This window comes from Plecotus auritus, assembly GCF_963455305.1.
Source record: "Plecotus auritus genome assembly, chromosome: 9".
Classification (NCBI taxonomy): Eukaryota; Metazoa; Chordata; class Mammalia; order Chiroptera; family Vespertilionidae; genus Plecotus; species Plecotus auritus.
In genome coordinates, this window is record NC_137783.1 from 121,757,258 (window position 1) to 121,770,281 (window position 13,024).

The 13,024-nt window shown below is 47.4% G+C and overlaps 1 protein-coding gene and 1 long non-coding RNA gene across 2 annotated transcripts in view; one reads left to right on the forward strand and one right to left on the reverse strand.

Moving 5' to 3' along the window:
- PDE3B (phosphodiesterase 3B) overlaps nucleotides 1-3,098 on the forward strand; it is a gene marked incomplete at its 5' end in the record, with an annotated part of 159,147 nt that extends 156,049 nt beyond the window's left edge. Inside the window, 2 exon segments of the mRNA XM_080687620.1 lie at nucleotides 2,764-2,953; nucleotides 2,955-3,098. Coding sequence (XP_080543746.1) covers nucleotides 2,764-2,953; nucleotides 2,955-2,973 — 209 coding nt within the window. The 3' untranslated portion in view covers nucleotides 2,974-3,098.
- The window catches only part of LOC308257607, a 266,935-nt gene extending 254,955 nt beyond the window's left edge, over nucleotides 1-11,980 (reverse strand). Inside the window, exon 1 of the long non-coding RNA XR_013961618.1 lies at nucleotides 11,897-11,980. This is a non-coding gene — a long non-coding RNA (uncharacterized lncRNA). The remainder of the gene's footprint in view (nucleotides 1-11,896) is intronic.
- Between the last annotated feature and the right edge of the window lie 1,044 nt (nucleotides 11,981-13,024).

The window sequence follows — 13,024 nt, forward strand, 5'->3', positions numbered from 1 at the left end:
CCTTTCTCTCTGAAATCAATATATATATATATATATTTATTTTAAAAGCAGTTGGCCCTCTCCTTTCCTCTCTGAAATCAATAAATATATATTTTTTTAAAAAGCAGAAAAGCAGTTGGGAAAACTGACAAGAGGAGAACCAAATTTTATGGCATTACAGATCTTAATTATAAAAGTGTAGGGGCACCATCCTATCTAATAAAGAGGGAATATGCTAATTAACCATCATTCCATCACAAAGATGGCTGCACCCACAGCTGAGGCCAAGTTCCCATAAGGAGCCTTAACAAGCAATCAGCAGGGACCTGAGGCTATGCCCTCCCCTGCCCCTGCCCCCGTGGGGCTTGACAGGGGACCTCAGGCCGGCAGGGCTTAACAGGGGATCTCAGGCCACGCCCCCCACCTGGCAGGGCTTGACAGGGGACTTCAAGGCATGCCCCCCCACCTCAGTCTGGGCTGGGGGACCTCAGGCCACGCCCCCCATCCTGGCTCCGGGCCAGGGGACCTGAGGCTACGTTCCCTGCCCAGCGGGGCTTGGCAAAGGTGGGACTAGCCAGGTCTGGATCTATCCCAATGAGATGGGGTGGGCGGCCGGGTCTGGGTCTCAAGTGATTTTGAGGTGCATGTGGGTGGGCGGGGACTTGACTCTGGGTCCCGTGGTGTGCCCCAGACTCTGACAGGAGGAAGGTTTTCATATACATTTTACTAATTTTCTTTCATCTCTGACACTTCTATTATAGAGAAAGGGCAAATAGCAATATTAAATTATTTCCTCTAATGAATTCCCTTTTAATGTGCACGAATTTCATGCACCAGGCCACTAGTTTTCTATATAAAGCAAAGAGTATAGATAGAAAATGAAAAAGAAACATTTGTTATCTTTGTATCTGTAAATGAAGTCAGTTATTTGCTCTTTAAAGTAGAATTTAAATATCTAATTACTTTGTTTCCCAAGCATGCTGTATACAGAACAGATAACTACAAAGAACCCCATCCACCATCACCCCAAAGTTGTCTTAGTATTAGCATAGTGAAGAGTAATCTTATACCATTACCATCTGAGTATCATCTTGGGAAGTTGGCTGGCTTCTGAAAGTCTATACTCACCCCAATTTTGTTAATCCTCACCTTAGGATATGTTTTCATTGATTTTTAGAGAAAGGAAAGGATAGCCGAAACCGGTTTGGCTCAGTGGATTGAGCGTCGGCCTGCGGACTGAAGAGTCCCAGGTTCGATTCCGGTCAAGGGCATGTACCTTGGTTGCGGGCACATCCCCAGTGGGAGGTGTGCAGGAGGCAGCTGATCGATGTTTCTCTCTCATCAATGTTTCTAACTCTCCATCCCTCTCCCTTTCTGTAAAATATCAATAAAACATTTTTTAAAAAAAAGAAAGGAAAGGATAGAGAGGGAGATAAGGAGGAACATTGATTGGTTGCCTCCCGTACACATCCCTACTGGGGATCAAACCCACAACCTAAGTATGTGTCCTCTGACCAGGAATCGAACTTGCAACATTTTTGGGAGGGGTAGGGGAAGGTGCACAGGACAATGCTCAACCAACTGAGCCACCTGGCCAGGGCTACTCACCAAAATTTTGATGTGTTTAATACATTAAAAAATCCTAAAAAGGTTGGTTTTATCATTTGATATTTCAGTGCCATCTCCCCCCTACACACACACACACACACACTTCCATAATCTCATTTTCTGCTTTATTTTTAAAAGTATTTATTGTTACATTTTTTAAATTGATTTTTAGAGATAGAGGAAGGGAGATGGAGGTTCAGAGATAGAAACATCGATGGGAGAGAAGACATGGATTGGCAGCTTCCTGCATGCCCCCTACTGGGGATCAAGCCACAACCTAAGCATGTGCCCTGACTGGGAATCAAACCAGTGACCTCTTGGTTCAATCTTATTGTTTATTAGTGACATGGTGCACGAAATTTGTGCACATTAAAAGGGAATTAGAGGAAATAATTTAATATTGCTATTTGCCCTTTCTCTATAATAGAAGTGTCAGAGTTAAAAGAAAATTAGTAAAATGTATATGAAAACCTACCTCCTGTCAGAGTCTGAGGCGCACCAGGGGACCCAGAGTCAAGTCCCCGCCCACCTACATGCGCCTCAAAATCGCATGAGACCCAGACCTGGCCAGCCCCCACCCCCATTGGGCTAGATCCAGACCTGGCCAGTCCCACCCTTGTCAAGCCCTGCCAGGCAGGGGATGTAGCCTCAGGTCCCCTGGCCCAGCACCAGGATAGGGGGTGTGGCCTGAGGTCCCCTGTCAAGCCCTGCTGGGTGGAGGGAATGGCCTGAGGTTCCCCGTCAAGCCCCGCCAGGCTGGGGGGTGCAGCTTCAGGTCCCCTGGCCCAGTGCTGGGGCATGGGGTGCAGCCTGAGGTCCCCTGGCCCGATGCTGGGGCAGGGGGCGTGGCCTGAAGTCCCCTGTCAAGCCCCACCTGGTGGGTGGTGTGGCCTGAGGTCCCCTGTCAAGCCCTACGGGGGCGGGGGAGGGCATAGCCTCAGGTCCCTACTGATTGCCCATTAAGGCTCCTTATGGGAACTTGGCTTCAGCTGTGGGTGCAGCCATCTTTGTGACAGAGTGATGGTCAATTAGCATATTCCCTCTTTATTAGATAGGATTACTATAACGCCAGTGCTTAGGTAGCACCTGGAATATGATAGGCACTTAGGTATTTATTGAAAGAATGGCTGAATCATATTGCTGTGACTAGAATGTCTATACTTTTTAATTTCACAGAACCACAAAGAAAAGGCAGACGGCGAATATTTTGTCAGCTAATGCATCACCTCACTGAAAACCACAAGATATGGAAGGAGATGATAGAGGAAGAAGAGAAATGTAAAGCTGATGGGAATAAACTGCAGGTGGAGAATTCTTCCTTACCTCAAGCAGATGAGATTCAGGTGATCGAAGAAGCAGATGAAGAGGGAGAGGCAGTTTGAGTGAAACAAAGACATAATGAAGAATCCCAAGGGCTGTGCCTGAGGGTTGGAAATCAGTGCCTCGTGTTCACTGTGCTGACTTTGAACTGACCATTCCCACGTGGACAGGCCGTCTTACTGTGAGGGGATCCCTGCGGTGCCTGCGGTTTCCCACTCTTACGCACTTTCACCACAACTAGGAAGCTATTCCTAGAGCTTGGCTTCACCTGACTCATGTCACAAGCCCTTACTTAATGCCTCACTGGTGTAGGAATACTTTGTCACAATACTGCTCTGTGGGTCGAAAGCACTAACTTTTCATGAGGGAGATCTAGAACTAAAAGTTCAAGTAACTTCTACTGCAGTTTCCAAAGTGGCCAGAACTTCTTGCTTTCGTGAAAGCCGGATTCATATTGTATTTCCAAATGTGTCCTTTATGTATTTGAATGCTTTTTTGGGGGGAAGTTCTGCCTATTTAAAAAGGAGTCCAGTGTCTCCTTTCCAAGGGATCTGTACAGTGCCATACACTGTTGAGTGCTATTTACCCAGCTAGACTTACCCACGAAGGACTGAGGGACCTTTGTTATATTTAACAAAATCCACACGCATCAATTTCTGATGCTTTTTACTGTTGTGTATTATTTACTGTGTGTGTTTTATTTCTGTTCCTAGTATTCAGATTTGGCGTGGAAATCAGAAGTCTGAATTCTAGCCTTTTTTACTTTATATTCCATGGTCGAATTTTAAAGCTGTTTAGGTTTAACAATGATGGGATTTTATTCTTTAGTCAAAACTGTTCTCATTTTACTCTTGCTCAGGATTAGAATTTTTAAACATTCAATTAATATAATCCCAACACATATTTTCAAAAGAAAAAAACTTTTTCCTAGTATTGATATTAACCTTTTATGAAAGGGAGCATTATTTTCTCTTTTCTTAGAAAAATGAGACTAATTAGAACCACGGAAAAGATGTGTCTTTTGCCTTAATGTAAAAAAATCAAATGAGACTATCCTGTAAAAGATAAAGAACAAAAGAAATAGTGTGAGCTCTGGAAGACACATACATTGCATAAGTAATTGGAATATGTACTTACTTTTATATCTTAGGTGCCATGTGTTTAGTTACTGTAAAACTAATGTTCATCTTTCTATTAATTTCCGTTTGCCTCGAGATTATACGAGAGAAAATGACTTATGACTACTCAAAACTTCTAGAGCCCAATGCAAGTCGAATTTCTGAGATATGAAGTAAATGCTGGGAATACTTATGTGATTTTTATATAACAAATCTAAATATTTTAGTAAATCATTTCATGCAAAAGCACACTGCACATTATTAAGATAACTGCAAAGAAAATGGAACATATTTACAATGTTTATAAGCTTGTTAGTTTCTGTTAAGGTCCAGACTTGTACCCTAGCTGTGAAAGTTTTGAAGATATAAAGAGCAGAATAACATGGTAGACTAATATTTCTTATTATTCATGGAGACCATATTTTGGATCGGTTCAGCTTTTGTAGGCATTAAAATAATTAATTTTCCAAGGTAATTCCTTTTAAAAAATGATGTCAGCAGGCAATTTCTTGCCTATCTAGAATAGAATTGTTGGCTTACCTGAAAGATACCAATTTAAAATCTATGGAACTGTTGGATATTTTGATCCTGTAGAGTATCATAATTTTTAATGAATCACTAAGCTTTATTTATTAGACATGGTGAGTGCTGAGTGTCTTCTGCCACTTTTGCTACCATCGCCACATCATCTGTAAACTGGTCCCACATTCCTGAGTAATAAAATTTTAACTAATTTATTGAGTTTGCACTTGTAATATATATATATATATATATATATATATCTTGTGCTTCTCTTTCTCCAGAGTGCATTTTGCATCCGCATATCCCTGCTATTGCAAAGTACATATATTTGTGTAAATTCACATGTAGCATGTATGCATAATGAGACAATCAAATTTCCTTACTATTTTATTAAAATTTTGTATTGGGTTTAGTGTATATTTGTGTTTTCTTAAAAGAAGCATCTTTTTCTATTAAAATACTATGAGTTTGATATTGTTTTAACTGCTCGTAGAAATAATCTTGCAGTACTATACTATATGGGCTTACTAACACTTTTTTTCTTCATAAAAAAAAAAAGCCTACCTTTTTTTATTTCATTATTTCTTGCTAGTCTCACTTATTTTGCTGGTGCTATTTGCCTTTTCTACTGATTTTTACAAGAATCCTGGAAATTCTGGCTATTGCGTAAGTAGTCAAAAATTTCCTCTCTCTAGATTGCATCATCTCATGGAAGCAAACTTTACAGAAGAGATGAATGTCTTTATTACAGCTGCCAGACTAATGTGAGCAGATCTAGAGAATGTATGGGGATGGCATGTGGAAAGCAATGAACAGTTTCCCAGAGGCAAGTGGCTTTTATGCTGAGAACTGAAGAGTTATGAGTTAGCGTGGAGCTGATAACTGTGGCAAGAGAACAGCAGCATGTGTACAGGCCAGAAGAGAGAGCATCTCCACATTGGAGGAGCCAAAAGAGATCTACTTAGGGTGGCCGGAACATAGAATGCAAGAGAGGGAGTGGTAGAGAGAGGGTGGTGAATAAAGGGACTTATAAGCATGGCATGTCATTAACCTAAGCAAAATGAGAAACAATTGAGTTTTAACTGGGAAGAGTCACATATTGGCTTCACATTTTATGAGGCTTACTCAACATACTATGTTGAATGGAAGAGTAAGATTAGATATGGGAGATCTCTGATCTAGACTCAGACTATAGGACTACAGGGAAGTGTTGATGTTGCTAGTTTGTTAACCACATGTGGAGTAGCAAGGTTCTAGAACAAATACTTCAGGAAGAAGAAAAATAACCGCAGAGGGGAGATCTGAGATGCATGATGGAAAGTAAAAGCAAAGAATAAACAACTTGTTTAGGTAAAGCTATAAACACTTATATGAACTAAAAATATTTTGTGGGACTTAAAGGGAAAAAAAAAACAAGAAAAATTAAAGTTGCTTAAGGGTCTTATATAGTTTAGGAAACAGATTAAGATATTAACTGTTATGTATATGCTAGTGACTGGTACATGGATTCATGCACATTGAAAGGAAATTAGAATATTTTAATATCGCTATTTGCCCATTCTCATGTATATAAAAATATATAAATTGATTTATAAATGATAACATGATAACAAAAACAAAGACATGATATAAAAAGAAAACATCTCTCATTGATGTTTCTATTCCTCTCCCTTCTCTGTAAAAAAAAAATCAATAAAATATATAAAAAGATAAAAACATGATATAAAAACATAATGTAAAAACAACATTGATAAAAACAATGACTGATAAATTAAACTTAATCTAACACTGAGGCCAGTGTCAGATGGGGACAAATCAATTCCTGGAATCAGAACAACCTCTCCTCTGCAGATCCTGTTAATACTTCAGCTTTGATTATATTAGATCGCAATCTTTTGATAATATTACCCCATTTACTATTAAGATTTCTCAATAGCATGATGATTGCACCTACTTTCAATTCTAATTTATGACACGGCATTCCTGAAAGAGTAATACTTTTAAGAAATTCGATGGGAAAGTTTTCCTTTTCGGCATCATCCGTTGAATCTAGTATTATTGATTACACTGCAGTCTCTGAGTCTTAATGCAGTATCCGTTCCCCAGCCTTTTTCACCATGTGGATATGTCATTGCATCTAATGTAGGAAACAGGATACTGATTTGTTTCATTTTAGTGGCATTCAGATTATTGGGATCTGGTTTACAACGAGCAAGTCCCTTTCAAAAGAAGGTCCTCCATCTTTGTTTCTGAATATGACAGCAACTTCGGTTACTCGGGGATAATTATATCTACCCGGATCACTATTATGATCATATTTAATCACCATTGTTATTTCTGTGTGCTGCCACTTGCAGCTTCAGAATGCCAAAACAACAAAATTCACGAACAATCACAACAATCGCACACGCGTGCGATTGGCACCAGCAAGAGCTTTATGTATATGTATTGCGCATGTGCAAGTCAACTTAACCTTTTCTAGTTACAGAACAAACTTGCTTAATTAGACCCGCTTTCTATTGTAGCTAAACTTTTTCCAGCCAGTGAAGCACCCCAACTTCTCTTTCAGGTAATTGTAAGCAACACAGCAGTAAATATCAAGACGAGGCACATTATTGTAGATCAGGCAGGGAGAACAAGGGGTAAAATATTTAACTGCAGCAGTGTTTGACTATACTCTGTGCAGTGAGAAAACCTGAAGTCATTTTCAAGATCCACCATTTCTTCTTTTCAGTCGGGTCAAGTTTCTAAGCTTTCTAAATCTCCGTTTTCCAGCTAACAAAAGAAAATAGGATGCCACCAAGCCTCCTATCTACTCCAGGACTTCTGTGAGGATCAAATGAGATGCACAGAAAACGCTTCAACGTTTGCAAACTTTTGGTTACAGTGTAAAGTATTTCCACCTGAGGCTAGTCACCAGGTGAGGGAGAGGAAGCCAGGTGTTGCTACTTGACATCAATATGGGGATGGTCAGACACTTAGCATATTAGCCTTTTATATAGATAGATGCTAAAGTTTGGAGAGGAGCTACTAAAATTATAATAAAGTATATAACTTCTAAAGTATATACCAGTAAGGGGATAATGAACTACTCAATGAAAATGCAATAATAGAGAAAAAAAAAACAGAGACAAATAGAGCGGGGGGAGGGGGGGGCGGGAACAAAAACAAAGTAGAAACAAATTTTAAAATATTGACATCCATAAGAAATGTTAAGACTTGCCAGTTCAAAAATAATGACTATCAGCCGGGCTGGCATGACTCAGTGGTTGAGTATCGGCCTATGAAACCAGATCACCTCATGGCTTAATTCCTCGTCAGGGCACATGCTCAGGTTGGGGGCTCAATCCCGGGAGCAAGCAAGGGGCAGATGCCTGAGAACCAGGACATGCTCTGGGAGGAGGGGTGTCTGGGGCCGGAGTCCTCTCCCCTGGCAGCGCGGCCATCACGCAGGCTGGCCGAACCCATTGGTGTGCCCTTCTGAACGGGGAGCGCCAAGGGACGGCCCCTCGCCCCACCCGCAAGGAGGCAGCAAGGGTGGGCGGCGACAGACACGAACTGGGCTGGGGCGGGCCCAGGAGGCAACACACAACTGCGGGCAGAAGAAAGAAAAGACCGGTCCCAAGTCGATTCTCTGATTTTCTCGTTGGGACACACGGGGTCTCACCGCCAGAGGCCCTCCAGCCCAGGGAGGGTCCGCGGAACCCGGGAAACAACTTCACCACCTTGTGAGGCCCGCCCCGCCGCCACGGGCCGAGAGAACCTAGTCCTTGGTTCTCCCGGGTGCACGTGCCCACGAGCCCCGCCCGCCCCCCACTGTCCCTGGGGACGCCACCAACCACCCCCAGAGGTGGGGGCTGAGGGGCAACACCGGTGCCGCAGCAGGCGGCCGCTTCTCCGTGTGACCAGCGCAGTCGGCGGACACCATCGGGCCCACAAAGGCGCGAGAGTTCCCAGGGAAATGGGGGCCCGGGGAAGGTCCACCGGGGCAGGGTCAGCACAGGGCCATCCAAGCGCTCGCAATAGTGGCCGTCAGAAAGGAGCAACGGGAGAGAAAACACTGTGTGGGCGGAGGAAGACACGAAGGCAGGAGCTCACGGTCAGCCAGCGGCCAGCATCGCAGACTCGGTCCCATCACGATCGCTCACGGCCAGGCCCCCCTCACGCGCGGGGTATGGGCGTGCCTCCCCTGTCTGGCCGGATTCCCCCGGGATTCCCCGGGCTCCTCCATGCACCGCCACAGCAGCACCCCGGGAACGGGAAACCACGCCATCAGCTCGGCCTCGGGAAAGACCCGCTCGCTCTAGGCGCACCTCCGAGGGCCAAGACGAAAACAGCGCCCACACGCCCAAGGAGAGGCGAGACGCCGCATGGAGGGCCGCTCGCGAGACACAGCCGGGAGGCGAGCGGAGTGTCCGCTGCGTCAGAAGACGGTGGGCGTGAGACCGAGGTCGGGCTGGGTTCCGCATCCCCTCCCGACCCATCAGCGCCATCGGACCGGGAGGAGCGGAGAGAAGCACGGTCCCATTCGCCAGGAATGTCCGTCCCTCGTCCGGCGCGGCTTAGGCCCGGCCCGGGAGAGCGTGATGTCACATGGATCAGCAGTGGTGGGAACCACAGCCAGCGGCCGGCCAAGAAGGGAAACAAGGCGAGGCGAGGCCAACACGAGCCTGCACTTCAGCCTCACCAGAGAAACCCCTCCTCTCAGGCAGAGAAGCACGGTTCACCGGCCCAAGACGCACAACAGCCGGCGCACAGGCCCAAGGCTGGGACGGAAAGTCAGGCTTCGGGTCGCGGCCAAAAAGCCTCCGGGACCCCGTCGTCCAATCACCCGAGGACAGCATGTCCACACTTACCTTGTGCTCAAAAAAGCCAGCTCCAGACAAAACACCGACGGTTCCCAGTGACGGGGCGTCTGTCTACAGATCACACCGGCCTCCTAGGAGCTGGTCACGGCCACTGGAGACCCTACAGGACTCCATCGCCACCAAAAAGGGGGGGGGGGGGGCCGCGGGGATGGCACGAGGAAGGGACTGGGCTACCTGGTCGACCCCTAAAGCCTGTTAAGAGCGTGCCTCACACCAAGGTCGGGGAGCCCACGCTGCGCCCCAAGGCGTCTGCATCCCTGAGCCCTCACCTGCGCCTGCGGGCCCTGTGTTCCAGGAGGACGCTGTGCTCCCTGCCACACCTGTATTCCCTGACGAGCCAATGTTCCCCGCCGGCCCTGTGCTCGCGACCGCCCCATGTTTCTGCACCCCCCTCCGCACAGCCCCTTCCAAGTCTTCCCAGCAGCAGATCCCAACAGCCAGGCCTAGTGGGACCCTGCGCAGGTCCCCACTGCACCTGCTCCAGCTCCAGCCCCTACGCCTTCATTTTCTCTCCCAACCCTGTTGTGACCCCTGGATTCACAGAGTTGCTCTCACCCCAAGGCCCCTTGGAGGGGTCCTTTGTCTCCCAAGAGCAACGTGGACCTCCACAAGTTACTGGATCTACAGGGGATTCTGTCCCCATCAAGTCCTGCAGATGCCGTGGGACCAGAGGGGACCAGGGTGTGCGCCCATGCAGGTGCGAGAAGCGCTGCTCAGTGGGTCAGTTGCTCTCCTGCAGCGTCAGCACACCTCCAAGTGACCCCCACGCGCGGCAGCAGGCCCCTGGTTCTCTGTGCGACACGCGTCTCGCGCTGCTCGGTGGGGTCCTGGCTGCCCTCATTAGGGCGCAGGTGACCTCGCTGCGCGTTCTCAGGGCTGTGAGCGGAATAGCTGCTCGCGGTGCAGGTTCCACGGAGAGCTGCTGCCCGCGACCTTTCCAAAGGACCCAGCCCAGCCCCTCCTGGCGGCGTGCTCTGGGACCTGTAGGACTGGGCGAGCTTTTCGTGTTTGTACATCTGCTGGCTCGTGGCTTCGTTGTGCTTTTCCTATTTCATTCCCTGGCCACGGAGAATGTACCCCCTTCTCGTGTCATAATTGCATACTAGAAGACTCAACTTATGACGTGTCTATATTTTTACTCGTTTTTCTTAATGTATTTGAGTTTATTTCTTGTCAATGAACGTGTTACAAACCTTTGTCCCATTTGTATATTATCTAAGTAAAATTTCTTGATTTTAATGTAGTCTATTTCAGTATTACTCATTACCTGTTGTTATGTCTTCGTCGTTTTCATCAGTGGCAAACTGATGCTGCAAAATAATAAATGTATTGAGAGAAAGAGGGAGGGGGGAGGGAGAGAGAGAGAGAGAGAGAGAGACCATGCCTCGGACAGGCGTCAGCAAGAGGAGCGCCGGAGTCTGGTGTCCGGGACACACTCAGGCACGCGCCCGCCGGTGCCGCCGGGTAGACGCCTCCAGATCGCGGCTTAGAAAAATTCCATGAAGGCGCCTCTGACTACCAGACCCCAGCACGCCCCGAGGGGAAATAATAAAAGCAGAGAAAAGGTGGGGCGGGGAGGGGGTGGTGGGGACGTCAAGGCCCGAAGTCCCAGCCGTGGGCAGACAGCCTATAGGCGAGACTCCGGCTACACCCACAGCGGTAACCCTTTCGGTCCAGCGGAGGGGCAACAGCGAGTGCTGGTCCACCCCCTCCTGGCCACAGCCACACCCTCAGTAGTCCTGTGGGTCCAACCTCCGGAGAACGGCAACGGACCTCCAAACCGCCAGCACGATCCTGACAGCGCCGCCAACCTCTTGGAAGTCAGCCATGGGCATCGCGGCCGCTCAGCAAGGAAGGAACAATATAAAAGCAGCGCGAATATCCTGGGCTGATCCGGGTAACTACCGCAAGGGTGTCCCATCGCCCGCCCGAAAGACCTATTGAGTGTCTCCGCGCCCCCCGCCACCACCACCCCCCCCGCCCCCGGGCTGTCCACAGTCTCGTGGGCCGTCCGAGGTCTCCCGTCTCCTGCCGTTCATTCCCCAGTGCCCGCTCCCACACCCCGGCGCCTCTCCACTGCTCCCGGACTGAGCCGCAGCCCGCAGCGCAGGGCCGGCACCGCTTGCTGAGGCTGGGCCTCCGGGCCTGGCTTGGCCTGAGGCGGGTGGGGGAGGTTGCCCGCGGTCCAGTGATGCTCGTTTTCATCCACTTCGGCAACTTTCCTCCAAGACCACCCTCCTTGTCCCGTGCGCCGTTGGGGGTCCACCCACGTTTTGCGTACACGCCCCCTCCATCCTGTCACCGCAGACACCCTGTACCCCCAGGACCGGTCTTTGCCGAGCGGGTATTACCCCTGGGGGTTGGCCGTCGCGCTCGTGAAGAAAGGATTCCATGGGCCGGACCGTCCCTGTGCTGGCGGGCCCCTGGTGGGGAGACCCCACGAGCGTTCCCAGGAGGAATCACCTTGCGTCTGGGTTTTACCTTTTTCTTCTTGTCCGAGAATCCCTGCTTCGCGGTGGCCCTCCACCGCCTTCTCTCCGCGCATCGCTGCTCCCTACATAGACCGCCAGACACCGCGCTAAGCCCCGCCCGGCGGGACACACCGTGCCGTGCATCACCATGGTGAGGCGTGTGCCCTCACTCTCGGAAGGGGACAGGGTGGGGGTGCCAGGCTTTGATGACTAGATAAGAGGGAGGGATCGGACACCGCCCAGTGGCCACGACCCATTCACAGGTCGGTCCCTTTCTATGGTAGTCCTCTGCCTACCATGGTGACCACGGGTGACGGAGAATCAGGGTTTGATTTTGGAGAAGGAGCCTCAAAAATTCCTATTATGCAAATTACCCACTATCAACCCGGGGAGGTAATGACGAAAACTTGCAAAACCCTGTAATTGGAACGAGTCCACTTTAAATCCTTTAACGAGATATTCTATGGCTAGAGGTGAAATTCTCAGTCCTGCGCAAGAGGGACCAGAGTGAAAGCATTTATCAAGAATGTTTTCATTACTCAAGAACTAAAGTCGGAGGTTCCAAGATAATCGGATACCGTCATAGTTCAGACCATAAAGGATGCCCACTGGCTTAATGTCATGACCCACCGGCCAGCGACTGGGAACCAAAATCTGAACTCCATTGGTAATGGGGATTAGGGATTGCAACTATTCCCCACGAAGGAGGAATTCCCAGTAAGTCCGGGACATAAAAAACAAAACAAAACACACACACACACACACACACACACACACAAAAAAAAAAAAAAAACAACAACTAAAACACTTGAAAACAATATGCTTAATAGATTTAAGAAATTGCTCCTAAATAATACCAGGTCAAAAAAAGTCATAATAGGAATTTAAACGTAAGTAGAAATAAATTATAATGAAAACATCTGTACTATCTTCCAAAATATATGAGATGCAGTGAAAATGGCATTAATGTTTATATTAGAAAAAAGGCTAACAAAGTGTGCAATTTAAGTTAGAAAAATAACAATGTAGATACACCATGAAGGAGAAAATCTTATATCTCAAGAGATGCAGAAAAAGCATTTGACAAAATTAATATATATTTACGATTAAAATTCACAACAAAATGGGTATATAGGGA